Source organism: Delphinus delphis, chromosome 10 (assembly GCF_949987515.2).
Source record: "Delphinus delphis chromosome 10, mDelDel1.2, whole genome shotgun sequence".
NCBI lineage: Eukaryota > Metazoa > Chordata > Mammalia > Artiodactyla > Delphinidae > Delphinus > Delphinus delphis.
The window spans coordinates 64,718,081-64,744,369 of NC_082692.2; the positions used below are offsets into that span (position 1 = coordinate 64,718,081).

Consider the following 26,289-nt stretch of genomic DNA (forward strand, 5'->3'; position numbering starts at 1 on the left):
CCCGGTTCCCCACCTGTTCCCGGCTCCCTCTCCACGTAAGACCAATACCCATGCCCATGCACCGCCCTCCCCCTTCCCCGCAGACCCCGCCTCACCACCGCGCTGGCAGGCGTGCAGAGCAGGCCGCCCGTTGCTGTACGGCATCCAGATCTTCTTCAGGGGGTTCTGGGTCAGTTCCCGTGGGGACGCCATCCTGGGGCTAGGATGAGTCGGCCTGCGCTGCTTCCAACCCAGCAGCCCGGCCACCTCGGGCCACTCGATGCCCCGCCCCCCAGCTCTACCCCTCAGCCCCGCCCCTCCTGAAGCCGCGTTGACGCCCTTCCAACTCCCCGCAGGCCCCGCCCCGGAACGAGTAGGCTCCACCCCAACTGAAGAGCGCCTGGCCTCCTACCACGCATGCTCAGCTCGCCTACTAGCGCGTTTTGGACTAAGCGGGCCCGCCCTGCATGCCAGGATGGGGGACGCGCATGCCCAGCTCCCCAGTTTCCAGGCTTGGATGGTGCCGGCCCCGCCCTGGATGCCGGAGCCCAGCACACCCAACGCGACCCTGATGATTTGCATAGACCTCACCCACGGCTTCGCCCTGGGCGTGCCAGGCTTGCCCCCAGGACACCCGAGGTCCCGCTTCCCGCTCTCCGTGACCTCAGGGCCCCCAGGAGGAGGAGTTTGCATGCGTTGGGGTAGGCCTGCGTGACGCGCAGAGCTTAGTTGGTCAGGACCAGCCTGGCGGCCTCTGCGTAACTCTCATCACTGGCCCGGTTGTCAACTCCGCCGCGCCCCACCGGCCTTGTGCCCCGACCCTCTCTTCTGCTCCGAGTCCCGGGACTCTCCACTGCCCACAGGAGCAACCTGCCCAACCACGCTGAAAAAGCTCCTTTATCTCATGGACAGGGACAGAGGACAAATCTCAAAATTAATCGTGTTTCTCTCTTTGCCTTAGCTGCTGGGGAGCTCGGGCTAAACCCCAGCCCACCTGGAGCACGTGAGCGGCACCTAGTAACCAAGGTCCCTGGGGACTCACCAAACCCTGACAGTATCTTACTTCTCCTTCCAGGATTTCATTTTTACCAATTAAATTTTAAATCATAAGTTTACACATTTTTTTCTTTAATGAGCCTCTGCTTCTTCATCAGGAAAATGGAATACACACTGTCATGGATCTTACAAGATTCTGGTATGCGTTAAAAGTGTCAGTGTCTGAGAAATCCATTCTAAAGCACATTAATGTTATCATTTATTATATTATTTCTCTTCCTCCTGTCTCTAAAAATGCAGTGGAGGCAAGGGGCAAAGGAGAGAGCCTGAGTTCGGGAACACTTGGTCTACCTCCTCTCTGTCTCCTCAGCCCAGCCTCTTAAGCTTTGTACACTTTCTGCCCCCGACCTTAGCTGACACTGCTCGAGTCTGGGTCACACTGCCCTCTAGCGATGTCCTCCACCACATCCCCTGGCAGGATCACTGCAGCCCCAAGTTCTCTCTGCTTAATGTGTGCCCAGCCAGGATCCAGGGGCTGGGGCATGGAGAAAAGTCTCCACCCAGTGTTCCACAGGGGCAGCACCCCTCCCTCTGCCCTCCTTGTCACACCCCTGCCTTGAGTCAGTCCTCCAAGTCACAGCCCAGCCCTTCAGAGCCTGGCAAGGACCCTTAAGATGACTGATACAGATGTCTTGCCCACTTCACAGGAAATGAACGTTAAGGAGGTCCACGTGCTAGAAGCCCACGCAGACCTTCCCTGGAAGCAGCTCAAGCTGCCTCCCCAGGAAATACCCTGCTCAGACAGAGTCGGCCACTTCCTCCTTCTTCAGCCTCCCTCTTCAGTGTCCACCGTCCACCTCCTTCCCCGCCTCATGCCCAGCAGCTGGCACACCCACAGGCAGCTCCTGATGAGCAGGATGCCCCTAGTGACCTTCCACCCACTTCCTACTTCTCCAAAGCCACTCATTCTGTTCCTGACAAGTCAGCCCTCCTGTCTGTCTCCTGGCCACTACCAAGGCCATCCTGGGGCCACCCTAGCCTCAGAGACCTTGTCACCACATACCCACACCCTGTCCAACCCCCAGCAGTCATTGCAAAGTCTACCTCATCTAACATCCACAGACACCCTGCACCTTCTCAGGCCTGCCATTCTCCTCTCCAACCCTCTTGGAATGTTAGTCAAAGGCTGGGGGTAGGGGACAGCCAGGGCAGGGCAGGAGGCCAGGGCCATGTCTGGGAAGCCATCCTCACCTCCAGAAGTCTGAGTCTGGCTTCCCAGGAAAATCAGTGGCTCTGTACCTCCCACTCTTCCCGTCTGACCCTGGGCTGACCCAGACATACCTTCCCAAGTCTCTATATCCAGTGTGAGGCCACATGTCAACAGCAGGAGGAGCCTGGAGCCCCTCCCCAAAGGCCAGGGTCTACATCTGCTCTGAGGATACTCCCCTCCCATGGCCCCATTTCTCAGGTAGGAAACTGAGGAAGGGGAGGAGGGCCCAGCGTCACAGAACCGCCAGCCCACAGTGCAGGATGGACTCAGCTCAGCTCCCAGCCCTTCAGAACCTCACCTCCCCCACCTTGTACTATAACCACACATCCCACCTCCACACTTGCACTCTTGCATGTTCCCTCCATTGAAATGCTCTCCTGACTTTCTGCTCCCTCAGCGCCAATACGTCCAATAGAATAACTGGCCCTCATGGCTTTCCCTCCTTGGGGCCATCCCAGAGTGAGCCAGCTCTCCTGGCCCAAGGGTGGGAGGTGTGCTAGGATGTCAGTGTGCACTTGTGTGTGAACACATCCTGCTCAGCTTTTCCTCGCCGTGAACCTGCCTGGCCTGGCTCCTGTGGTGCCCTCTGCACTGACCACCGGACCTCCTCCCAGTGTCCCAGACTACAAGCTGTAGGGTGTCCTCAGTCTTCAGTCCTCAATGCTCAAACTCTTCCCAGTCCACGTATCTGCTGGCCAGACCTGGCCAAACCGACAGCCACCCTTTGCAGCATATGGGCCCAGGGACCTCAGTGCATCCCACACAGACCCACACACCACTGCACGAAAGCATGGTGTGCACACAGCCACTGGTGTACACACACTAACAGGCCCTGCACCCAGGCTGGTGCAGAGACAGGCCAGCTGCGGTGAGGCCTGCTGCTCTCTGCTGTCTTCCTTCCCCTTTATTCCCTCCTCCTCTCCCCTCTGCTGTCACTGGGAGGTTGGGGAGTTCCTAGGAGTTCCAGCTTCCTCTGGCCATTTCTAGCCAAGGATCATCCTGTGTCTCCCTGGGTCCAGAGCTCACACAGGGTGTGAGGTTCCAACTTGGGGGTAGAGAGCCGTGTAACCAAGCAGCCCGTGAACCCTGGCCTGCACTTGCTGATTCCAGCCTGGCACAGGGCACACAGTAGGTGCTCAAAGTGACTCAGGACCAGCCAGAGCACACAGTAAGGTGCTCAGAGAGGTTCCTGACTGGGACAGAGCACACAGTAGGTGCTTAGAGCAGCTCAGGACCGGCACAAGGCACACAGTAGTTGCCCTAGAAATGCTGGTTTAAGGGCTAAAGTAACATCACATGAAAAACTTCCCAAATGAGCCTCTGGATATGACCCCTGAGGGGGGACCTGGATAAACATGACCCCTTGGAGGCCACCAAAGGGCAGAGCAGGAGGCCCCCTGGGAAGCTCCAGCTGACTGTCCCTCCCCCTGGGCTGGAGGAAGAAGCTATTTATAGTTCCCCCTTGGCCCAGCTCCTTCTCCCCGGCAAGACGCCAGTGTTCCCCCTCCTCCATGCCACTGACAGACTGATGCCCCTAAGAGCACCCCTATTCCTGGAGAGACCCCCAACACTCTCACACCCCTTCTAGCACCACCTCCACTTTGCCCAGGTCTTTTCCCAATCCCCCCACCCTGTCCACCCTGCCCCGTGCCTACCCTGCCTGCTGCTCCCTGACCAGGGGTCCGTCAAGAAGCTGCCTCCTTCCTTGCCTCTGTTCATCCTGCAACCAAACTGGCCTGGGCCGCCGCCCCCTGCAGCTCGGAGTCGGGCAGCCCCGCCCTCCAGGCTCCGGAGAGAGCCCAGCAGGCCGGGTGGCCCCGCCTCTCCAGCCCCGCCTTGGGCCCGCCCCCCAGGGCTGCTGACAACTGTGAGATCTCCGTCAGTGACCCCGGCCCTGGGCAGCCACACTTCCGACAGTGCTTTCTCCAGCCCTCGTCTCCAGCTGGAGTTGTCTACACTACCCAGAATACCTGCCTCATCTGCAGGCAAGCCTGACCACACTCTCCAGAAGGTCAGTCCCATCCCAGCACAGCAATGGAGTTGGGGTTGTGAGATTAGGCAAAATATACGCCCTGCACACCAAGGGACAGGTCAGTGAAATTGGGGCGGGAGGAGTGGGGAAAGGAGCAGTGTAGCCAGCTATGACTCCGCCCTCGTGTGTCACTGCCTGGGTGCACACGACTGTGTGATCCTTGTTTATCCCATTCTCCGGTCACTACATGTATTGAGTGCTTTCTGCGTGCCAGAACCTTCATGTACATTACATCACTCAGTGCTCACAAGAAGCTTGGTGGCATCACTCTGCTTTACAGAGGAGAAAACAGGCTTGGAAAGGTGAGGAGGTTTGCTCAAGACAATTCGATGAAGGAGGGGCAGTTGGGCCAGAGCCCCGGCAGCCTGAGCTCCCTCTCCCCTGAGCCATGTGTATCCAAGGGCAGAGGCTGGGTATGCAGGGGTGTGGGTAAGACAGTGCCTGGCTATGTGTTGAGCGTGCTTCATGTAGGTTTGGGGGACAAGCTCCTGTTCCTCCCAGCTCCCTCATATGGCCTCACCTTGCTCACACGTACTCACAGCTGTCAGATACACAGAGATGCAGCCACACATGCGTGCACACCCCCCCACCCACACACACACACAGGGCAAGGCTGCCACGGCCACAGACCTCCCACGTACGGCCATCTCACTCTGCCTAGAGATGCCCCTGATAGCTCCATCCATCTGGGGTGGGTGCTGTCTCATGCATGTGACCCTCCGCCAGCATTTCTCTGTGGTGACCTGTGGGAGGACAGGGCAGACCTGTGGGTCTGGTCTTAGGTGGGCTGGTCTCCGATGCAGTGATGGTCTCTTGTGTTGAGGTGCCTGAAAGTGGCCTTACAGTGACCACATGTGATGGTGTCCAGATGCTCTGTGACTGGACACAAGTAGGACCCAGACATGATAAGACTCCATGCGGTAGTGACCTTCAATGGTAGTGTCCAAACTGTCCAGACATACTGTAAGCCTGTGGGGCTCCTAGGAGTGGCAAGACTCCACTTGGCACCCTGACACAGCAACATCCAGGCTGTCCAGACACACTGTGACTCTGTGAGGCACTCTGATATGACACCACATGGCAGTGACCCCACGTGGCGGAGTCCTGATGCACCGTGCCCAGATGTAGCACCGTCCAGCTCTGCCGCTGCCTTGCAGGTCTCCCCATCCACACTGGCTCCATCATTGTGATCCCCTCCCTCAGGCTCAGCGGCGGCCAACATGGGCCAGGATGTGGGTATTGGCAGCAGCTTGCTCCCTCACTGCCCTGGCCCGGGCCTGCTCCAGTAAGATCCGCAGGAGGCCAAGGGGGACATCCAGCGAGAGGGTGATGCGGGGGCCAGGGCGGGGGCCAGGGCCGGGGCGGCCCCAAGCAGTGGAGGGGCCTGTGGTGCTGGCTGAAAGGCTCTCCGAGGTCACAGGGCGGGGAGTGGCCTGGGGAAAGTTCTGAGGGAGAAGCTGGAAGCCTGGGATAGGGGTTGCTGGGATAAGCAGAGTGCTGCCCAATGTCAGGACCATCAGCACCAGCAGAGCCCACCTGGTCATCGTGTGGTCAGGCTGCGAGGAGAAAACAGGTTCAGGGCAGGGGCCCTGGTCAGCTATGGCCCATAGACAGAGACAGATGGGGAAAGCAGAGAGACAGAGAGCGGCCAGGCCAGGGACAGAGAGAGACAGAAACAGAGATGAAGGAACAAGAAGAGAGCCAGAGTGAGACAGAGATAACAGACAGAGCCAGGCAGAGAAGGGGTCAGAGGGACAGAAAGAGTGAGAAAGAGAGTGAGAGAGACAGAGATAGACAAAGTGATGGAGAAACCCAGAGACAGAGAGCCACAGGTACATCTAGATATGGATATATTTTATAGAGAGAGAGATGGGGGGGAGGGAGGAAGAACAAGAAGAAGAAGAAGAAAGGGAGGGAGGGAGGAGAGAGGGAGAGGGAGAAAGAGATGGAAATGAATGAGAGGGAGGCGGAGCAAATGGAGAGTGGAAGAAAAAAGAGACAGAGGGCTTCCCTGGTGGCGCAGTGGTTGAGAGTCTGCCTGCCGATGCAGGGGACACGGGTTCATGCCCCGGTCTGGGAAGATCCCATGTGCCGCGGAGCGGCTGGGCCCATGAGCCATGGCCGCTGAGCCTGTGCGTCCGGAGCCTGTGCTCTGCAATGGGAGAGGCCACAACAGTGAGAGGCCCGCGTACCGCAAAAAACAAACAAACAAAAAAAAAGAGACAGAAACTGCCCCAGAGACAGTGTGATGGAAATAAGGATGCAAAGAGAGAGAAACACAGAGGGACCAAAGGGGAGCCTGAGGTCTGAGCGAGAAAGCTTGTAGTAGACCCAGGGCAAAGAAAGGCAGGAATGGGGGTACTTGAGGCAGAGAAGCAGCCAGAGATCCCAGGGCGCCTCAGGTTCAGAGACCTCCACTGACCCAAATCCCAGATCCATTCAACCCCAAAGGCCCTGCCCACCCACCTTGACCCCAGTCCTACCAGTAGCAGTCTCCTCTAGGGTTAGCTAGGGCCAGGTAGTGCTGTGCTGTGGTCTGCCTCTCTGCCCTCTTCAGGGCCCATTTATCTCCCTCAGCCCCTGGGCTGACAGCTGGGCCCTGTCTCCTGGCTTGAGGCAGCCCCCCACCTATGATTCATCCCCTCCTGGGGAGCAGTGAGGACATATCCTCGGCCCCTACCCTGTCTTCTTTCTGGGGACAAGTTGGAGACTGAGGGTCACAGGACAGTGACCACGGCTGGACAGTGGTACTGCCCCCCTGACACCCACACCTCCCCAAACAGTCACAACAGGGGCCTTTAAACAGCAGCTTTAATGCCCCCCAGAATCAGCACCATGTCATCACAGGCTTGGGCCAAGGGGCAGGTCAGATGCGGTCAGATTCAGTCACATCCGCTCACTGCCCACAGCCATCCCCACACTGAGTCATCTGCCGGGGAGGCAGGAGCCACAATGGGGGTTTATCCACAGGGAGGAAGGCTAGACCCATGGAACAAGTCACTGAAATTAACGGACACGCTCATGCACGCTCACGTGCACGCAGGCCTCTAGCACCAAGGGGAGGGACAGCAGGGTCCAGCTGAGACACCGACTCCTCCAGGGGATGCTGAACTTCAGCTCATCGTCTGCCTAAGCTCCCGGCAGCACCTGGGTGGGGCAGGTTGGGTTCAGCCATCTGACCTTACCCATCCCATCAGCCACAGAGAATGGGGAAGATGGGGGCATAGGGTGTGGAGGCTCTGCCTGCAGAGAGGGAGGCTCACTCAGGTCTTTAAGGGAGGGAGCACTGAGGGGGGCCATGCTGGGGACTCCACATAGAGCTGGGGTTCTCTACTCAGCTCTTTGGTCTGGGGGGGGGTCTGTCCCAGGTCCCCCAGTCTGAGGGGGCTTCTGACCCAGGACCCTGACCCTGGACATGATCTGGGTAGGCCCCTAATGGGATGGGAGGTACGCCCATACCTGTCCCCTGGCTCTGAGCCACCCGGGGTGGGCAGCGGCGCTCACAGGCCTCACGGGTCCCAAAACGGTTGGCATTCCCTCCACAGCCACCATAGACAAAGGGGTGACAGGCCTCCGTACCACCTGCCACAGCCCGATGATACCAGCGCAGGGTGTAGGCAGTACAGGAGCCCTCGTCCAGTGGAAGCGAGCAGGGGTCCGGGGCTGATGGAGGTCAGAGAGGTCAGCAGGGATGGGCTCTGTCTGCCCCTCCCCAAATCCCTCTGGGCCCAGCCCCCTTTCTCACCATCGCCATCCCAAGGAGCCTCAGGGTCCTGGTATTCCTCCACCGAATACTCAGAGTATTCGTACTCATCATCCTCAGGGGGCACCTGGCCTGCACGCATGGTGGGGTGTGCTGTGAGCAGGGCCCCAGTAGGGCCGAGTTCATGCTGCCCAACCCTGGCCCTTGGATGGGGTGGGCAGCACTGGTCTCCCACGTGTACACAAGAGTGTTCCCTGAATGTGGACCCTACACGCGTGGCGTGGGACCTGCACACGTGAGCAGCCCCGTGTGTGTCTGTTCTCCCACCCGACACGCCCCACGGCTCCAGCCGTCCTCACCTTCCTCCTCTGCATGGGAGACGCGGAGAATGGGCACGGCGTGGAGCTGGGGGCCAGCGGTGTCTGCAGCGTAACTAGGGAGGGGTCCTAGAGCCAGAAGCAGGGGCACAGAGCTCTGGGGTCAGCATGGTGGCCACCCCAGCCAAGCCCCTGCTGCGAGGACCCAGGTGATGGGCACAGCAGGGCCTGGGGTGAGGAAAGTTCCGGGAGCAGAAAATACCAGAAAACTACTCACGTGATCCAGATGTGATAAACTGGCCCTGGCAGGCTGGAGGGGGCAGAGAGGGGGCAGGGAGAGAGACAATAACAGAGCAGGAGACAAAGATGGAAAGAGGCAGGGAGAGAGACGCACACGGGGGCAGAGACATACAGAGAGGGACAGCAGGAGAGAGTGACAGACAGGAGAGAGAGGAAGGGAAGCAGATGCAGAGAGAGAGAAAGAGAAAGAAAGGAAGGGGAGAAGCAAACAGAGGGCGAGAGTGAAGTTGGGAACAGGCCAACAAAGGGCAAGAGAGAGAGGGAGAGACAGCCAGGCAGGAGCCGCAGGCATGGAGACAGAGGGAAAGCAGCCACAGAGAGAGGCGGAAGGAGACCAGCTTCACTCTCTGATGCCCCCCAGGGCCACCAGAGCCCTCCACCCACACCCTGGCTCCACGTCAGGCCCTGAGGAACTGGCTCTGCTCACACCTCCACCCCCTCCACACGCCACCATCCTGGGCACCCAGGAACACTACGAGTCCCTCCACCTCTGCCTGGGTCTCCATTTGAGGAAGTCCTGTCAGCATGTCTGTCCTGAAACACCTGTGTGCTTTTTGTATCCATCTGTCTCCACCCATCTCCTTGACTGCTTGCCCCTTGGAAGTTCTGGGGATGCTGCCTGCCCCTGTCTAGGGGTACGGGGATGGAGTGGGGTGGTACCCAAGAGACTGTGGGCTGAGCCCCACTCACCGCAATGCTGAATCATCTCCTGACGCACAAGGCCCCGAATGTCATCCTCCTAGGAGCCCAAGACCACAAGGGTCATGAAGAACCAATGGATCACAGAAGGACAAAGGGTACATGATGCAGGGATCATGGAGGGACAGAGCTGAGTCAGGGTCCAGGGTCCAGGGGGTCGGGGGTTGGGTGCAGGAGGCAGAACCCACAACCCCCATACCCCACACTCACTGTCAGTGCAGCTTCTCCCTTCTCGCCGCGGGGCCCCACAGGTCCTGGCCGCCCCTATGTGCAATGGATAGGACCAGGCTGTGACCTCTGATCTCACGGACACCAGAGGTCACCCCAACCTTTGACCCCAAGCCTAGGAATCCCCACTCACCTGCTCCCCTCTCTCTCCTGGGGTTCCAGGGACCCCAGGGGCCCCCACCACACTCTCTCCAGGGGGACCTCGTTCACCCTGTCAGACAGGACCAAGTAAGCAGGGTCAGAGGCAGTGGGGGTCAGAAGTAGGACAAATTGGGGTCATAAGTTCAGAGGTTGGGGCAAAGATATTGGGGTAATGGGTTGCAGAGCTAGAGGTCAATGAGGTGTGAAGGGTCAGTGAGGCTCAGGGGTCTGGAATCAGAGTCAGGGCCCCTCACCTTCTGGCCCTGAAGTCCTTCGGGGCCTTTGGGACCAATACTGCCAGGTGGCCCGGGGGGACCACTAGAGCCATCACTGCCCCTGGGACCTGGGAAGCCCCCAGTTCCTGGAGGCCCCTGAGGAGAGATAGGTCAGGGTCAGTGATGAGAGCTTCCAAAGATGGACCCACTTTCAGAGAGTACAATCTCCTTAATTCACCGTGACCTTAGCCTCAACTTACCCGCTCCCCTTTCTCGCCCTGGTCACCCTTGGGTCCTGGCTGCCCATCAAAACCGCGGTCACCCTGGGAACAGAAAGAAGCATGAGAGTCCCTCTGCCTTGGCCTACCTCAGCTCAACCCCCATAAGCCCCCAGGCCCAATGGCCATAACCTCAAGTACCTGTGGCCCTACCAGTCGAAGACCCTCAATCTGCCATGATCCCCATGACCCTGACCCCCCTGTGATGCCCCCTGCCCTGACTCCACCTTTTTCCCCTACACTGACACTCCAGCCTCCCCACTGACCTCCACCCACCGTAACCCCTTAGCCCTGAGGCATGTGCTGCTCCACCTCCCATCCCTTAATCCTAAATGTGCATTGTGGGGACTTCCTTGGCAGTCCAGTGGTTAAGACTCCACGCTTCGGAATTTCCCTGGTGGTCCAGTGGTAAAGGATCCGCCTTATGATGCAGGGGACGTGGGTTTGATCCCTGGTCAGGGAACTAAGATCCCACATGCTGCGGGGCAACTAAGCCCATGCGCCACAACTACTGAGCTTGCGCGCCTCAACTAGAGAGACTGCGTGCCACAAACTACAGAGCCCACGCGCCCTGGAGCCTGCGTGCCACAACTAGAGAAGAGAAAACCCGCATGACACAGCTAGAGAGAAGCCCATGCACCGCAACGAAGAGCCTGCACACTGCAACGAAAGATCCCACGTGCCGCAACTAAGACCCGACGCAGCCAAAGAGAAATAAAAATAAAATAAAGAAATAATAAATCAATCTTTAAAAAAAAAAAAAGACTCTGCGCTGCCACTGAGGGGGCACGGATTCAATCCTTGGTCGGGGAACTAAGATCCCGCATGCCACACAGTGCGGCCAAAGAAAAAATAAAAAAGCACGTTGTGACCCCAACCCACCCTGAAACCTTAAGACCAGCCCCACTCCACCCCCCAATGTCCCAACCTTTCATGACCCAAAACCTTCCTTGACCCAAAACCTACACGACCCAACCGTGCCCTTCCCTGCCCAATCCTAAACCCCCAATGTCCACTGTTGAGAGAGACCCCATACCTTGGGACCGATCAGGCCCTCCTTCCCAGGGGCCCCTGACTGGCCTGTAACACCCGGCTCCCCCTGGACAAGAGAAGACATTAGTTAGGCCCTGGCCCACCCATCCACTCCTCATTCTGGGGGTGCCCCACTCTCACCAACTCTCCTTTGCGTCCTGCCAGCCCTGGGCGGCCCGGGGGACCAGCTTCTCCCTGCAGGGATCAGGTGGAGGGATCAGCCTTAGGCCCCAGGCCGCACAGCCCCCCACATCCCCACGCATATGCCCCATCACCCCTGTACCTTATCTCCCTTCTCTCCATCAAGGCCACAGGCTCCCTTAGCCCCCTGTTCGCCCTGCGGGAGAAAAGAAGTGAAAAATGACTTCCAGATACCTCACCCTGTAACCCCTTGACACTGAAACTACTCTCCAAACTGGCCTTAGATACTCCAACCTCTGACCTTCCAACCTCTAACCTAACACCTCACCTTCAACCCCAGATACCCCCACATCTGACCCCAAATACCTGACCTCTGACCCCAGATACCTCACCCTCCAACATCAGGTCCTCCTGATTAGGGGGAAAAAAGCAGTCCCCTTCTCACCTTGAGGCCCCGGGGACCCATGAAGCCAACATCTCCTTTGTCTCCTCGGACACCAGGGGCTCCGTCTTTTCCTCGGGATCCCTGGGGGGAAAGGGGTCAATGTGAGGCCAGGGGAGGTCAGTGAGGGATCAAAGGGAATCACTTTGGATGTAATGGACAAGGAACACCATAGAGGTGAGAATCATCATTAGGGGCCAGAGCCACTGGAAGGGCAGGGTTTTCCATGGGGATGAGGGTCACCATGGGCAGGGGTCACTATGTGGGTGGAACCATCATGGGGGCTACTGTGAAGGTAGGGGTCCCTGGACAACATGAGAGTACTGGTTCACTGTAAGGTCAAAGGCCACTACATGGGCGTGGGGGCATCTTACCGGCTCACCAGGGATCCCTGCAGCACCAGGCTCACCCTGTGGGAAACACAGATGGGGGAGGGCAGCCCTTCAGTGTGACTGTCCCCTATACTGGCCTGTCTGCTGCACATGCAGCCACTCGGTGACTGCAGCCAGGGCCCAGGCTGCACAAGGAGCCCGTGTGAGCACATATGGGGCCAACAGCGAGGGAGGCAGGAAACCCTCCAATGCTCAGAGGACACCCCTGGGACAGGGGTGTGTGATGCATGGCTCTGGGTCTGTACCTGGGGCGGGACTTGCCTTGGGTCCTGTGAGTCCACGCACTCCCAGCAACCCGGCTGAGCCCTTGTCTCCAGGCTGTCCCTTGGCGCCCTGTGGGAGTGACCAGGAGAGGGACACAATCAGGACCAGACCAGGCTGCATGCTCAGAGAATGACTGGAACCTGCTGGCTGAGGTGGAGCTGGCCAGTGCTGCTCCCACGCACTTCCCCATGGCCCCTTCCCTTCCAGCCCACGCCCCAGCAGGGTGGAGCTGGGGACTGTGGCTGGTGGGGTGGCTCATTTCTCACCCCAGGACCCCCAGATTCCTGCCACTCCTCTTACCACTGGGCCCCTACCCTTACCCCTACCTGGAGTACCCCTAACAGCCAAGGAGCCCCCTTCCCATTCCCACAGGCACTCTCATAGAGCCACAGTCCACACACTCCCCTTCTCACCTCCTATCCAGGCCCTTGGGCCCCCCCATAGAGCCCCCATCCTCTCAGCCACCCCACAGAGTTGCTACAGCTGACAGAACCCCCTCCCCTCTGACCCCCAGAAAGCCCCCTCCCATCCTCCCCTCCTGTCCTCACAGACCCTCCATGGAGCCCCCCAGCCTGTAGGACCCCCCTCCTCACCCTGTATAGAATATCCCAACCTCATCCCCATACCTTTTCTCCAGGGTCCCCACTGTCTCCCCGAGATCCTTTGTCACCATCTATGCCCCGAGGCCCTCGTTCACCCTGGGTCAGGGTCAGAAATCAGGGTCAGGGGCCAGAAGTCCCTTACCCTCTGAGGGTTTGAGCTCTCAGATCCCCTGGCCCAGCCCACACAGAAACCCCTTACACACCCATCTGCACATGGACCAGACCCACTCACCATGTCCCCCTTGGCACCTCGTGGCCCCGGAGGCCCCATAATCACAGCTGAGTCACCCTGAGTGGACAGGGGGCAGTCAGAGGAGTCAGGATCACCCTTAGTCCCCTGCCCTCCCCCACGCACACACTCACCTTGTCACCCTTTAGCCCTGAGGTTCCAGTGTCACCCTATTGGGTGGAAGAGTGTGAGTCTCACCCAAATAGAAAAGCCCCAAATCCTGAGTTGCAAGATCCATCCCCACCCACACTCAGGGACCTCTTCCCCATATCCTTACCTTCTCCCCACGCTCCCCCCGGCTGCCTGGGGGACCCTGTATGAGAGAAGAAAATAGTGAGCTAAGGGAATTTGTGGGGACTACTGGGGAGAGAGGTCAGGGGGCAGGGGAGGACCGGGGGGCCTGGGGGAATGGGGGAGACAAAGGACCAGAGAGTAGCCAAGGAGAACCAGAGGGCTGCAGAAGGCTGCAGAGTGTCACAAGGGCACAGAGGGCACAGACAGGGGACTGAGTCACACCACTGGCTCTTTCCCCAGGGAGACCCACCACGAGTCCTCGGGGTCCCTCCAGGCCGGGGCGGCCATCTTCACCCTGGTTGGTGACAATAGATTCAGTGACTCGGTAAGTTGGAAATCGGAGGCGAGAACTGTGATGAAGGGAGTCCCAGGGTGGCTCCCTGGAATGGCCATGGCTGCAGAGCAGGACATACGTACCCGGACACCCGGCTCCCCACGCTCGCCTCGGGCCCCAGGCGGTCCTGCTCCAGTGTCTCCCTGGAGATCAACAGGACACCAGGGATCAGTGAGGGGAATTGGTGGAGGACAGAGGGTCATGGGAGGTCGGTGGAGGTTGGAGGGAGTGACAGGGGTCAGTGGAGATTGGAGAAGGTGACAGGGGTCAGTGGAGATTAGAGGGGGTGACAGGGGTTAGTGGAAGCTGGAGGGGGTGACAGGGGTGCAAGAGAGAGCCAGCAGCATTGTCCCATCTACCTTGTCTCCTTTGAGTCCAGGGGCCCCAGGCGCTCCCTGTGGGCAGAGTGAGGTGAGGCTTCTGTGCCCCTCAAAGGCACACACATATGTAGCCACACAGTGTGGCATAGTCCCCAGCCTAAGTCCCCACATGGACAGACTCCAACACACAGCAGTCAGAGACATGGGGCGTTGGGGCACTTCTACTCACCGCTAGCCCAAGGGGTCCACGTGGCCCCAAGGGACCTGGGGCTCCCTCTCTCCCTGGGGGGCCTGCCAGACCCTATAGTGAAAATGAGGTAAGAGAGGCGAAGGGTGACTTGGGAACCTTCCTCCCGTGCTGTCCTCCCAAAACCAGGAGCCCCCTCGGCAGGGTTGGGCCCCCTTCTCCTCCTCACCCAGTACCAGATTCAGAGGTCCTCAAGTCACCAAGTCCCCACGTGCAGCCCTCAGCACCCTTACCCGCTCTCCACTGGGGCCCGGCTGACCCATCTCTCCTCGAGGGCCTGTCTGACCGGGGAACCCCACAATACCAGGAGCACCACGGGTGCCGGGGGGGCCCAAGTCTCCCTGCAACAAAAATAGCAAAGGGAGGAATGGCTCCAGCAGGACCCCTTCCCAGGACTAGCCCCAGAATACCCTCTTTCTCCCACCTCCAGGCCCCCCGCCCCACCTGCTGCCCCCACTACTAGTGATGGGGCATTGTTTTACCTTTAGACCTGGAGGACCAATTGGCCCAGGGGGCCCCTGGACCCCAACTCCTGGGTCACCCTTCAAGGGAAAGAAGAGTCAGATCAGGCTCAGGGAGTCTCAGGACCATGACCCCCAGCAGGGATGCTTTAGGGCACACATACCTTGTGACCTTTGAGTCCTGGAGCCCCTTTCTGACCCTAAAACAAAGTAAACAGCATTTGAGAGTAGGAACATGAACCCAGAGCTCAGGTATGGCCCCAAAACATTCCCACGGGAGCTCAGAGGTGACCACGGACATTTGGCACCAAGGACGTGAGTGCAGGTATGTGGGAGTGCAGACAGGAGCAGGAACTCAGACATGTCCCATCCCAGGGAGCTTAGACGTGACCACAGATATGAGCTCAGATACAGGAGCACAGACAAGGCGGGGAGAGGGGCAGCATCAATACATGACCAAGGAGAGGCCCACAAAAACTCCCACGTGTCCTGAGACCTGGGAGATCAGACAGGAGCACACGTGCTCAGACACAGGGAGGAACAGAAGACCTAGGACAGGCACGTGGAAGCCAGGAGGCGTGACCCCCGCATGCTCCCAGAGCAGGACCCTGAATGCTGGAATGTTCAGCCAGGCTCGGGTTCAGATGTGCCCACGCTCAGCAACGGTCCCTCACATCCACGACTGCACTCCTCAACCCAGACTCAGACTCGCCCAGACCCCAGACTCACATCTTCACCAGGATCTCCAGGCTCCCCGGCACGGCCGGCTTCACCCTGCATAGAAAGGGTGGTGAGGGTGTCTAGCCACCCAACCGTACCCCTCCCTGCCCAATGCACAGGCCCCGCGGCCAGGCCCACCGCACCTTCTGGCCTCGCGGCCCCGGCAGTCCTCGGTCACCTTTGGCTCCCTGTGGATACAGGGGTCAGGAGGACACATGGGTGTCAGGGGCACAGACAGCTGCGACTCAAAGAGGCAGCATGAGGCCCGGACCATGTGGGGCACATTATGGAAGGTGAGGGTCACAGGGGTGGAGGAACTATGCTGTGGAGGTTCCACACTCACCGGCTCTCCCACCAGGTCTTCAGCAAGGCCTCCAGGGGTGCCCTGATGAGGGAAAGGGGTCAGTGGGGTTCCTCAGCCCCTAACCCTTGTGCCCCCCAAACCAGGGCCTCCCACACACTCACCTTCTCTCCCTTTGCTCCAGGGGGCCCGACCACAGCCTGCAGGGAACTCCTGGTGAGTTACCTCGCCTCCTGCCACCTCCCCATCCCCACCCCGCCGTCCATATGGAAGGGACAAACTAGGCTTGGGAGTGAGGCAGAGGAGCTGATGCAGAAGGTGGCGGTCAGGATCAAAGATCACCTGTCCAGGGGTGCCCATGGGTCCAGGCTCTCCTTTAGGTCCGACAGGGCCAGGCAGACCTGGTGACCCCTATGGCAGAACGGTGGGTGGAACTCAGTGCCTCTCCACCCCCTGTCCCTGCTGCCCAGCCCTCCTCTTCCTTCAGGCACACGGCAGCTGGCACAGGCCCCATCACATGCCCACAGCGAGCTCCCCTCAGAACACACACCGGCACGCCAGGGGCTCCTCTGTCTCCGTCCTTCCCACTGGCACCATCACGACCTGGCACTCCCGGCTTCCCCGTCTCCCCCTGAGAAGGGAGAGCTCTGTCAGGGGCCTGCCCCCTGACTCCTGACCCCCGGAGTCCAGCCCTGATCCCCAGGACTCACCACTTGTCCAGGCAAACCCGGCGCCCCCTGAGGACCCTGAAGGAAACAAGTCAGATGTGAGAGGGACATGGAGAGCACGGGACCCAGAGGGCAGGGACATGCTATCTCTGCAGGGGCCTCACTCACCACAAGGCCTGAGGCGCCAGGGGGGCCAGGAAGTCCCACAGCTCCAGTGGGTCCAGGCAGGCCCTGGAGGAAGAAAAAGTTCAGGGCAGTGCCAACCCCACCCAGCTCCCTGTGACTAACCCATGGGCTGGGTCACTCACCCGTCCTGGTGGTCCTGTCTCTCCGGGCTCCCCCTGCCAAAACCCCAGAGACCGCATGACCCCACAGATGAATGAGAGGCCCTTCAGCCTCCATCCACAGCAAAGCCCACATGGACGGAGCACCTTGGTGCTCAGTCGCATTACAGGGCAGTGACATTCCCAGAGGTTGGCAGATGTTATCCTGGTGCAGACAGGCTGCTCCAAGCCACCACCTCCTTCCAGCCACACACACACACAAGCCTATACTCACCTTCAGGCCAGAAGGTCCCTGGGGTCCCGCAGGGCCAGCAAGACCCTAGAAAAAAGTATCAAGGGCAGGAAACTGGGGTCAGAGTTATCCACCTGGACTCATGGACTAACACAAACAAGTTATCCAACTGAGTCATCAGTGGGGACTGATGCCTGTCCCACCCCCACTAGGCAGTGCTTCCCCATCACTCACCGGGGCACCAGGTGGTCCAGGGTCTCCATGGCCACCCTGTTGGAGAGAGAAAGAGCCAGACGAGTGGGAGCCAATCCCACCCTCCCAGGGAAACTGAGGCAGTACTGCCCATTGTAGGGGTTACCCACTGTAGGATGGGAGCAGGAGGGAGCGGGATTCTGGGGTACTCACCATTGGGCCAGGGGTCCCCCTTGGACCTTGCAGACCCTGGATAGAGAAGGGGGCTTCTGAGCCTCAGTCTGGCCTCACTTGGGCCTGTTCCTGCCCTCTGGAGACCTTTGCCTGGGGGCCCCACTTCTGCACCTCTACCCCTCCCAGGCACAAATCACCCCATACCCACAGACTGCCCCACATAGACAATACACATGGGCCTGTACACGTACACAGCTATCATGCATCTGCACTCAGACCTGGGCACCCAGTCACCACACCCCGGCACCAGTCACTGGTGACACGTGCATACGGCAGCCAGCATACAGCAAAGGGTAGCTGTTCCCCAGAATCTCGGCCACGCTGTTCCTGCCATCACTCACCGGCTTCCCCTCAGGCCCAGCCACGCCACGCTCTCCTGGCAGACCCTAGAGAGAACACGTTTAAGGCCACACTGTCCTTGTTACCCATCCCAGCTTCCCCCTAGACAGCCCCAGGCAGAGCAGACTCCAGCCCGGACAACACAAGTGAGAGCCGTGTACTTGTGCACCCATGGCCTGTGGGGCAAGGACTCACCGGGATGCCATTTTGACCCCTCTGTCCAGGCTCTCCCCAGTCTCCCTTGATGCCTGGCTCACCCTGCAAGCAGAGTGTCATGCCCTGAGCCCCCATCACTGCCAGGTGCCCACAGACATGCCACCCCGGCATGCCCTCCTGCAGGGGAGGGGAAACATGGTGGGGTGGGAGGCCTCACCCTGTCTCCTTTGGGGCCTTGGTTGCCGTCACTGCCTGGCTCCCCCTGTGGGGATGACATGTCAAGCCAGGCGCTGGCGCCATGGCAAGGGTGGCCCCCAGGTTGATCCCACACACTGACCTTAGCACCCTTGAGTCCAGGGGGTCCTGGTTCTCTAGAGAGTCCAGAACCTGGCTCGTCCATGGCCACCTACAAGCACAAGGTCACAGGGGAGAGATGTGTCTGTCACAGAGGCATGGAGGGGTCATCCCAGATCACAGGGTGCCAGAGGGTTGTAGGGTCAGAGTCACCACATGGAATTTCTGGGGCTCAAGCCAATGGTGGCCTCTTGGTGACAGCAGTCACAGGTTTGGGCAGAGCTGGGGTGATCACCTTGGGGCCAGGGGGGCCAGGGGGTCCAGGAAGGCCAGGAGGGCCGTCTCTGCCCTGCAGAAAAGAAGAAAATGGGTGGCCACCCCAACACAGCCCGTAGGCAGTCCCGCCCAGTAAAGCCCCCTCCAGCTCACCTGTTCTCCACGTTCTCCTTTCTCTCCCCGCTCTCCCTGAAGTGCAAATCGCAGGGTGAGGGCTATGCCCGTGGGGAGTCCAGCTCCTCCTGAGCCCACCTCCCCAGCCGTCCCAGCCAGGCTCACCCTCTCTCCTGGTCTCCCTGCCTCTCCCACACTCCCAGCCGGGCCTGGGAGCCCAGGGATACCAGGCTTTCCCGGTTCCCCAGCAAGGCCGGGAGGTCCAGGGGGGCCCCTCTCCCCAAAGGCCAGGCCAGGTGGTCCCTGAGGGCCGGGGTCTCCACGATCTCCCTTCAGCCCGCGTTCTCCAGAAAAGCCAGTGGGGCCCTGGACGAACAGAAGAGTAAAATAAATGCTGGTGTCAACCACACCCTCCACAGGACATGCCCCCTGAGCAGCCAACACACACCTCCTTGCCTGGTGGGCCCCGCTCTCCTGGGTCCCCCTTGGGGCCACGACGCCGTTCAGGCACAGGCAGGAAGCTGCCAGAGCTCTCTTCCCAGCTCTCCACGATCTCCCGCAGGGCGGACGTCTGAGTGACAGTGAGGGGTCAGAAGAGCAGGGCCATTACTGCAGCCTCCCATGCCTTGGCCTGGCCCCACGGGCATTACTTGTCCCGTGGGGTTCCCATCAGCCCCCGTGCCCAGCCCCCAAACAACCTACCTTGATGCCAATATTTTCCAGCAACCGCTCCACATTCTGGGGACACAAATTGGGTGAGGGGCTGCCCACAGAGGAGAAGGCCCCACACTGCCCCCCAAAACAGCCTCCCTACCCTCTTCCCCAGGCTTCTTGCCCAGAGGACCCTTTAGTCCTTGAGGAGTCCTTGGTTTAGTCCTTGGTTGAGGTGACTCGAGGTCACTGGAAGCCCCTCCCTGACATGTCCCCATTGCCCAGGTTCCCCTCAGTGTAGGCTACAGGAATCCCAACAGGGCAGGGGGCTGAGCACACAGCACAGCTCCAGTGGGGCCTCACGGCAAGTGGAAGGGAACAGAGGTGGCCGCTACAGGCGTGCACATAACAGTCAAGGGCCAGGTCCCAGGCTTCACTCACCGCCGTGCTCCCAGGCTCTCCTCTCAGGCCACGCTCTCCTGGGAAGCCCTGGAGACACCAAGAGACAAGCCGCTGGACCCAGCTTGGGGTTGGGGCTGGAGGCATGTGCGCGCATGCGTGGGTGCTATGGCTACCGGGGCAAGTGAAAAAGATGGAGGCCTCACCTGTTCCCCTTTGGGTCCAGTCTCCCCACGGTCACCCTGAGAAAAAGAATGACCAGTGGTGAAAATGCCCCCACTCTGGGCAGCCCCTGACCATACCCCCCACCCAGCATCTGCACACTCACCTTGGAGCCCGAACCTCCTGGAACACCAGGGAAACCCTGAGATATGTCAGAACACAAAGAAGTCACACAGGATCATGGCATCCCAGGGTGACAACATAATGGTCCCTGTTGCTCCCAAGTCCTGGAACTACCCTGGACACTCACCTGGCCAGGAGGGCCAACCTGCCCTGGGATGCCCGGGGGGCCCTGGAGTCCAGGGCTACCAGGAGCTCCTCGCTCACCCTTGGGGCCATCATGACCCTGTGGAGGATGCAGCCAGCATCAGGACCCTGAGACCCCAGAAAGGAGTGGAGCCACATATCACAGGGTCAGGGTCAGGGTCAGGGGTCAGAGGTTGCAGAAGACTCCAACACTCACTTCTCTCCCAGGAGCGCCCGAATCTCCCTTCTCTCCCTAAGGAAGACAAGGGTGCTTCAGACATGGCCCCAATCTGAGCCAGAGCAGACTCCAAGTGAGGGGACTCACCTTCCTCCCATCTTCTCCAGGGTCCCCAGGTCCTCCCTGCGGGCAGAGGACTCACATCAGACCCAACAGAAATAAGAATTAAGAATTGTCTGTGTGTCTTGGTAACTGTCTGCAAGTCCTGTGTCTACCTCACTATGTGTGGCCGTATGTATATGAGTGACTGTGGACACAAATGCATATGTCGGTCTGTCCCCGCATGTATCACACGTCAGAGCCTTGGATATGTGTCTCACCACACCTCCACAGAGGTACACGTGCAGCCCTGGGGCCAAGCCATAGCACGTGTATGGGTGGAAGTGTTTGTGTGTCAACATGTCTTCAGTATCCCTGAATGTGGGCTTCACACCTGTGTGTTGGCACCTCTCCATCTGTGTCTGAGGCTCTTTGCCTGTGCCCGTCGCTGTGGTTATTTTAGCTTGTGTTGGCCCATCCAGGCACAGGTCAGCACGTCCACTTAACCCACTGCGTCTGTGAGGCTGCCCGTGTGTGCACATGGACGTGTGCTTCAGGATGTATCTGTACGTGTGGGCTACGTACTCGGGTGTCGGCCCGTGTCAGCATGTGTCTGTGTGTGTGCCCCGTGTGTATGGCACATCTGAACCATGTCCATGTGCTAACATTTTTTGGAGGTTTCACTGTGTCTACCCTGGACACTCACGTTTTTCCCATTCAGGCCAGGCTTGCCATCCTTGCCTGGCTTTCCCTGTGGGAACAGATCATTGGTCAGAAGTCAGGGTTGGGGTGAGGGCAGTAACGGGGCAAAAGGATACCACGAGGGGACTTCCCTGGTGCACAGTGGATAAGACTCCGAGCTCCCAATGCAGGGGGCCCGGGTTTGATCCCTGGTCAGGGAACTAGATCCCACATGCATGCCACAACTAAGGAGCCCGCCTGCTGCAACTAAGACCCCGTGCAACCAAATAAATCGTTTTTTTTTTTATTTTTAAAAGGGTACAATGAAAGTGGGACTCACCGGTGCTCCAAGGGGACCAGAGGGGCCAGCGGGGCCCTGTTCTCCTCGAAGGCCAGGCAGTCCCTGGAAAAAGTCTTTGCTAGGATTGAGAGGGCCACTGATATATCTCCTGGGGCACATCCATGGACTTGGAGAACCCCACTAAGAACCTCCTCCCGTGTAGAGTCCCCCCAGAATTGGGAGGAGCCATTGAGGTCCCGAGGCTGAGACCCGATAGGGTAGGGGGCCCCCTGCTGAAACTCCCAAGGGAAGAATCCTCAGGATTTGGGGGTCCTACTATAGCACCCAAGGCAGAGAAGATCAGAAAGCAGGATTCTGCTCAAACCTGCCTGCCAGGGACTGGGACCCTCCCAAGGACAGGGCTGGACCAACTCCCCCTACTCCCGCTGGTCCTGTGACTATGAAGACCAGGCTACACAGTTCATGCTGGACCCCTGAGCCGCCCTCCACCCTAATATCTCCCCTTACTTACGTCTCTCCCTGGGTCCCCAGCCTTGCCTATAGCACCCTGAGGAGAGACTCAAGTCAGGGAGTCCGCAGTGGTCATGGGGTCAGGGGCACTGCCCACTGACAGGGCCACTAGTTCCTGTGAACCCAAGGCCTGTCAGGCAGTAACATCCCCCACCCAGGCAGGGTACTAGGAGAAGACACAGATAACCCATCTGGCCCCAGAGCTCATCAAGACCCAGAAGACTCCAGTGAGTCTGGAGCCATACAAAGGGGCAAGGGAAGGGGCGTGACCAGGCAGTGACCACCACGACTCACAGGCAGCCCAGGGGGACCAGGGGTTCCTGGTTTCCCATCCAGTCCACTGCGGCCATCCAGGCCAGGGGGGCCCCGGTCACCCTGAGGAAAACAGAGTGGTAAGAGGCCTCGAAGGATGAGATGGATCTGAGAGCCCAGGCTCACAGTCAGAAAACCTCCATGCCCTCTCACCTTTTCTCCTCCTGGGCCTCGAACACCTGGGTCCCCCTGAAGGGAACAAGGTCAGTGAGAGGTGAGGGCAAGATGGGAACTTAGGCTGATGGGGCAAAGTGTGTCACTCACCTGCGGGCCTGGGGGCCCCCGAAGTCCACTGATGCCCTGAGGACAAGGGGAGGAAGAAATCAGAGCAGGCTTTCCCAGGCCCACACGTTCCCACGGGATAAGCCACACTCACTCTCTCCCCAGAAGCTCCAGGGGGGCCGGGGTCACCCTTGGGTCCTCGAGGACCCTCCTGTCCACGGTCCCCAGACTCTCCCTATGGTAGAGACAAACGTGTTGAGGGAATAGCACTAGGGCCACAGGCATGCCCAAGGCAGAACCTGTCATGGGGATGCTGGGATGCTTTCTTATGCTCACAGCTTCACTCCACCCACGGAACATGATACCTTCTCTCTGACTCCAAGTCCCGTGTCCACCTGTGGAGGGAATGGCCAGTGAGAAGAATAGTTCAAGTAGGGGAAGAGGAGTTGGTGAGGATCAATAAAGACATCAGGGGGCAGTGGGGGAAATGGGAGTCAGTGGAAGGGATGAAGGGACACCATGTGGGGCTAACAGGGGCAGGTGAGGGAGATGACAGAGAATCAGACCCAGGCAACCCTTACCAGCCGTCCAGGGGGTCCTGGGGGACCCTAGGAAAGGAAAGAACTGTAGTCAACAGGAGCCCTGCGGCCCCACGGTATGGCTCAGGTTTGCCTCAAGCTCAGCTCTGCTCCCAGATTCCCTGCACCCCAGTGCCAAACCCCAGAAGCCAGGTCAGGCCTGGAGGTGGCCACCAGGGCTCCCGACCTTGACCTCCAGGCCCTTAATGGAGGTGCTGACCAGACTGAGCACCGGAACCCTGTATCCCTCCCGAGCCCAGAACAAGAGCACTACTGAGCCCAGAACACCAGCACTACTCACTGGCTCCCCACGGTCACCCTTGGGTCCAGATGGTCCAGGGCTCCCCTGCAGAAAGTCAGAGGGTCAGGGTCAGTGAGGAGAGGCAGCAGTTTGGGGGAGCTTTGGAAACACCCTAAGGATTCATGGGGATCCTGGTGGCCTTTGGGGGTTGTGATGAAGGGGTCAAAGGAAATGAGGACTGTGAGGGTTTAGCGCTGCAGGGTCGGGGTGGCAGGGTCAGAGGCTGGGAGCTGGATGGTTGGAGATTGAAGTTGAGGTTAGAGTTCAGGGATCAGAGGTCAGGACTCACGTTTCGTCCATCCTCTCCAGGATCTCCCTGGTCTCCCTTCTCACCCACAGGCCCCCGAGTTCCAGGTGCCCCCTGAGAAGAGTAGCTGGTGTGAGACAGACCCCCCCAGCATTTTGCAGATTCCCCCATGACCCCCATACTGCCCCAGTTCTCCATCACCCTGAAAACCATGTCAGAGTTCCCCATCACCACATGCCTCCCTCCAGACTCTCCCATCACCCTTTCTCCCCTCAGAGTTTCCCACAGCTTCATGCCCACCTCCTATAAGTTCTCTCATCACCCCCCCTTACTTCTCCCTGCAAAGCCTCACCCGAAGGCCACGCTCGCCAGCTTTTCCAGGCAAACCTGGTTCACCCTGGTGGTGGAGAGAACGCCACATCAAACAGGTGAGTTAGGCTCAAACTAACTCAGGGAGTGGCGACAGAGAAGGGCCTGGGAACCAACTGGACCAGAGGCAGGGGGGTGGACTGGATAACCTGGTGGAGCCCCAGCCCCCCAGGGATCACAGTTCAAGGGTAAAGGATCAGCAACCACAGTGGGCAGGAATCTCACCGGGGGACCCTCGTCACCTTTCTCTCCAACTTCACCCTGTGAGACATGAGAGTCAGCCTTGGTCCCCAAACCCCCAGGGAGGCCAGCAGTACCTTACTCCCCATCCCCCAGCACTCCCCCAGTCCAGTCCTCTTACATCTCGTCCTCGGGGGCCGATGGGTCCTGGGGAACCAGGACGACCAGGGTCTCCCGTCTCTCCGGGAGGCCCTGAGTCACCCTGTGGAGGAGGCAAGAGTGATGTAGCACGTATAGCCAGCCCTTGAGGGGAGGTGACCCCAGAAACCTTGATGTTACCCAAGGTCACAGGCACTCACCGGCGGTCCTGCTCTGCCAGTGAGGCCGATGGGACCCTGCAGGGCATAGGGAGGGAGGTACGACTTAGTTGGGGCTCCCAGGCACCACCTCATCTCCTTCTGTCACACTCCCCATCCCCACATTTACTCACCCGGACTCCGGGGTCTCCCTTGGGGCCAGGGTCTCCAGGAAGAACCAAGCCAGGTGGGCCCTGGGTGAGGAAGGATCAGAGGTCAGGGGACACAACCATCACCTGTCCTAACCCCTAAACACTTCCCCGCACTTACCCGTTCCCCTTTGACTCCGGTAGCTCCTTTGGGCCCAGGGAGCCCTACGTCTCCCTGGAGGTGACAAAGACCACCAGCATCAGCCACAGGCTCCATGAACCCACCACCCAGCGATCATGCCACAACTGTCATGACCTCCAGGGGCCTCCAGGCAGGCCCAGAGGCAGGCCCTATGACCTTGATCTCAACCCTGTAACAGCGTCCCTTCACTCTTACCAGACTTACCTTCTCTCCTTTAGCTCCAGCACCCCCAGGTCCCTGAAAACAAACAGGACAGACACGGCTTGGCCCTGCCTAGGGATCACACTACTACAGGCTTGATTGGAGTTGGGGTTATATAGAATCAGAAGTGTCTGCCCAGAGGTCACAGGGTCACCGCTGGGAGCAGGGCAGGGGTTACACAGGGCTCACGACCTGTATGGTGGTCATGGGTTCACAGGATCACAGCCAGGAGTTGGAAGGCGTGTTACAGCATTAGAGTTACAGAGCTCTGAGCCAGTCCAGGGTCCCAAGGTTATGGGGTCACAGCCTGGAACGCTGGTTTCCAGGCGGGTCACACTGTTCAAGGGCCTGTGCGGTGATCGGAAACACACCCTCCCTTCACTCACCACAGCGGGGTCCCCAGGGCGACCAGGCTCCCCCTGTAGAGAAAGGATAGGGACAGGGATGGGTCAGGGACCCACCTAGGAACTCAAGGCCCCAGTATCCCACCTGCCACAATCCCTGGTATCGGGGGCACTTGACTCCCAGCCCATGACCCACCTTCTCTCCTCGGCGGCCAGTGGGTCCTGGTGGCCCCTGCACATGGAGAAAGCATGAGCCCAGGATGGGGAGGAACACATGAGAGCCCTACTCCTGATCCCACAGTCACATACTTACTTCAGGACCCTCAGGTCCAGGACGCCCAGCAACTCCTGGTGGACCCTGGGGAAGAGGAGCAGAAATGCTGACCCAGGTGGGTGGGGGCAGGGGGATTATGGCAGGTAAGGGCTAGAGGTTCAGGATGGGGGTCACAGAAGATCAGGATTTAGGTCAGCAGGGGTCAAACTCGGCAGGAAGACAGAGACCAGGTCAGTGGAAGTCAAGGTCAGTTCAGCAGGGTCAGAAAGCTAAAAGCGGGTCCCTGGGGTTGAGGGTTAGAGCCTGCATCAGCAGAGATTAGGAGTCATGTGAGGAGGGGTGGAGGGCCAGGGGCAGTGGAGGTCAAGGGCAAGAAGTCAGAACCAGGAGGGGTACGGAGCCAAGGTCTACTGGCACCGGCAGTGGGGTCAGTGGGCTCACCTGTGGTCCCGCTGGGCCAGGGGATCCACGTTCGCCCTGATGGAGCAGAATGGGTCAGAGCTGAGTCTGGCTCCAGATCCTCTGGGGCCCTGAGGGCCCCCCAGGTTGCACTTACCTTTTCTCCAGTCTCACCGATGGCCCCTGTTAGTCCTTGGTCACC

The 26,289-nt window shown here is 59.3% G+C and overlaps 3 protein-coding genes across 6 annotated transcripts in view; all 3 read right to left on the reverse strand.

The window, feature by feature from the left end:
* PFKFB4 (6-phosphofructo-2-kinase/fructose-2,6-biphosphatase 4) overlaps positions 1 to 3,979 on the reverse strand; it is a 40,851-nt gene extending 36,872 nt beyond the window's left edge. For 2 of the 4 annotated variants that reach the window (XM_060022408.1, XM_060022410.1), the window contains exon 1: positions 96 to 238. In XM_060022408.1, coding sequence (XP_059878391.1) covers positions 96 to 192 — 97 coding nt within the window. In that variant the 5' untranslated portion in view covers positions 193 to 238. Of the gene's footprint in view, positions 1 to 95; positions 239 to 3,900 lie in introns of those variants that run through there. The other 2 variants (XM_060022409.1, XM_060022407.1) reach the window with 2 other exon arrangements.
* A 1,503-nt stretch (positions 3,980 to 5,482) lies between these two features.
* UCN2 (urocortin 2) lies at positions 5,483 to 5,821 on the reverse strand. The gene has a single exon (XM_060021433.1). It carries the CDS (start codon positions 5,819 to 5,821, stop codon positions 5,483 to 5,485), a length of 339 nt encoding a protein of 112 aa, XP_059877416.1.
* A 1,256-nt stretch (positions 5,822 to 7,077) lies between these two features.
* COL7A1 (collagen type VII alpha 1 chain) overlaps positions 7,078 to 26,289 on the reverse strand; it is a 31,674-nt gene continuing 12,462 nt past the window's right edge. The window contains exons 42-118 of the mRNA XM_060022411.1: positions 26,245 to 26,289; positions 26,130 to 26,165; positions 25,728 to 25,772; positions 25,611 to 25,646; positions 25,442 to 25,489; positions 25,074 to 25,106; positions 24,849 to 24,902; positions 24,713 to 24,772; positions 24,582 to 24,617; positions 24,404 to 24,484; positions 24,268 to 24,303; positions 24,026 to 24,070; positions 23,716 to 23,787; positions 23,427 to 23,471; positions 23,129 to 23,155; positions 22,913 to 22,942; positions 22,702 to 22,782; positions 22,590 to 22,625; positions 22,479 to 22,514; positions 22,308 to 22,388; positions 22,015 to 22,050; positions 21,543 to 21,605; positions 21,228 to 21,272; positions 20,570 to 20,605; positions 20,462 to 20,497; positions 20,249 to 20,344; positions 20,105 to 20,140; positions 19,983 to 20,018; positions 19,819 to 19,866; positions 19,429 to 19,464; positions 19,175 to 19,297; positions 18,892 to 19,092; positions 18,766 to 18,801; positions 18,632 to 18,685; positions 18,380 to 18,448; positions 18,260 to 18,304; positions 18,082 to 18,144; positions 17,889 to 17,933; positions 17,527 to 17,562; positions 17,356 to 17,391; positions 17,164 to 17,208; positions 16,914 to 16,946; positions 16,774 to 16,836; positions 16,648 to 16,683; positions 16,488 to 16,568; positions 16,280 to 16,348; positions 16,102 to 16,137; positions 15,980 to 16,021; positions 15,780 to 15,824; positions 15,646 to 15,690; positions 15,081 to 15,116; positions 14,938 to 14,997; positions 14,689 to 14,796; positions 14,438 to 14,509; positions 14,248 to 14,283; positions 13,972 to 14,031; positions 13,805 to 13,849; positions 13,538 to 13,573; positions 13,395 to 13,430; positions 13,264 to 13,320; positions 13,056 to 13,127; positions 12,427 to 12,498; positions 12,148 to 12,183; positions 11,777 to 11,857; positions 11,474 to 11,527; positions 11,332 to 11,385; positions 11,195 to 11,257; positions 10,141 to 10,203; positions 9,920 to 10,036; positions 9,658 to 9,735; positions 9,507 to 9,560; positions 9,288 to 9,336; positions 8,575 to 8,607; positions 8,340 to 8,426; positions 8,029 to 8,112; positions 7,737 to 7,940; positions 7,078 to 7,424 (exon numbers count right to left, since the gene is read on the reverse strand). Coding sequence (XP_059878394.1) covers positions 7,396 to 7,424; positions 7,737 to 7,940; positions 8,029 to 8,112; positions 8,340 to 8,426; positions 8,575 to 8,607; positions 9,288 to 9,336; positions 9,507 to 9,560; positions 9,658 to 9,735; positions 9,920 to 10,036; positions 10,141 to 10,203; positions 11,195 to 11,257; positions 11,332 to 11,385; positions 11,474 to 11,527; positions 11,777 to 11,857; positions 12,148 to 12,183; positions 12,427 to 12,498; positions 13,056 to 13,127; positions 13,264 to 13,320; positions 13,395 to 13,430; positions 13,538 to 13,573; positions 13,805 to 13,849; positions 13,972 to 14,031; positions 14,248 to 14,283; positions 14,438 to 14,509; positions 14,689 to 14,796; positions 14,938 to 14,997; positions 15,081 to 15,116; positions 15,646 to 15,690; positions 15,780 to 15,824; positions 15,980 to 16,021; positions 16,102 to 16,137; positions 16,280 to 16,348; positions 16,488 to 16,568; positions 16,648 to 16,683; positions 16,774 to 16,836; positions 16,914 to 16,946; positions 17,164 to 17,208; positions 17,356 to 17,391; positions 17,527 to 17,562; positions 17,889 to 17,933; positions 18,082 to 18,144; positions 18,260 to 18,304; positions 18,380 to 18,448; positions 18,632 to 18,685; positions 18,766 to 18,801; positions 18,892 to 19,092; positions 19,175 to 19,297; positions 19,429 to 19,464; positions 19,819 to 19,866; positions 19,983 to 20,018; positions 20,105 to 20,140; positions 20,249 to 20,344; positions 20,462 to 20,497; positions 20,570 to 20,605; positions 21,228 to 21,272; positions 21,543 to 21,605; positions 22,015 to 22,050; positions 22,308 to 22,388; positions 22,479 to 22,514; positions 22,590 to 22,625; positions 22,702 to 22,782; positions 22,913 to 22,942; positions 23,129 to 23,155; positions 23,427 to 23,471; positions 23,716 to 23,787; positions 24,026 to 24,070; positions 24,268 to 24,303; positions 24,404 to 24,484; positions 24,582 to 24,617; positions 24,713 to 24,772; positions 24,849 to 24,902; positions 25,074 to 25,106; positions 25,442 to 25,489; positions 25,611 to 25,646; positions 25,728 to 25,772; positions 26,130 to 26,165; positions 26,245 to 26,289 — 4,410 coding nt within the window. The 3' untranslated portion in view covers positions 7,078 to 7,395. The remainder of the gene's footprint in view (positions 7,425 to 7,736; positions 7,941 to 8,028; positions 8,113 to 8,339; positions 8,427 to 8,574; positions 8,608 to 9,287; positions 9,337 to 9,506; positions 9,561 to 9,657; positions 9,736 to 9,919; positions 10,037 to 10,140; positions 10,204 to 11,194; positions 11,258 to 11,331; positions 11,386 to 11,473; positions 11,528 to 11,776; positions 11,858 to 12,147; positions 12,184 to 12,426; positions 12,499 to 13,055; positions 13,128 to 13,263; positions 13,321 to 13,394; positions 13,431 to 13,537; positions 13,574 to 13,804; positions 13,850 to 13,971; positions 14,032 to 14,247; positions 14,284 to 14,437; positions 14,510 to 14,688; positions 14,797 to 14,937; positions 14,998 to 15,080; positions 15,117 to 15,645; positions 15,691 to 15,779; positions 15,825 to 15,979; positions 16,022 to 16,101; positions 16,138 to 16,279; positions 16,349 to 16,487; positions 16,569 to 16,647; positions 16,684 to 16,773; positions 16,837 to 16,913; positions 16,947 to 17,163; positions 17,209 to 17,355; positions 17,392 to 17,526; positions 17,563 to 17,888; positions 17,934 to 18,081; positions 18,145 to 18,259; positions 18,305 to 18,379; positions 18,449 to 18,631; positions 18,686 to 18,765; positions 18,802 to 18,891; positions 19,093 to 19,174; positions 19,298 to 19,428; positions 19,465 to 19,818; positions 19,867 to 19,982; positions 20,019 to 20,104; positions 20,141 to 20,248; positions 20,345 to 20,461; positions 20,498 to 20,569; positions 20,606 to 21,227; positions 21,273 to 21,542; positions 21,606 to 22,014; positions 22,051 to 22,307; positions 22,389 to 22,478; positions 22,515 to 22,589; positions 22,626 to 22,701; positions 22,783 to 22,912; positions 22,943 to 23,128; positions 23,156 to 23,426; positions 23,472 to 23,715; positions 23,788 to 24,025; positions 24,071 to 24,267; positions 24,304 to 24,403; positions 24,485 to 24,581; positions 24,618 to 24,712; positions 24,773 to 24,848; positions 24,903 to 25,073; positions 25,107 to 25,441; positions 25,490 to 25,610; positions 25,647 to 25,727; positions 25,773 to 26,129; positions 26,166 to 26,244) is intronic.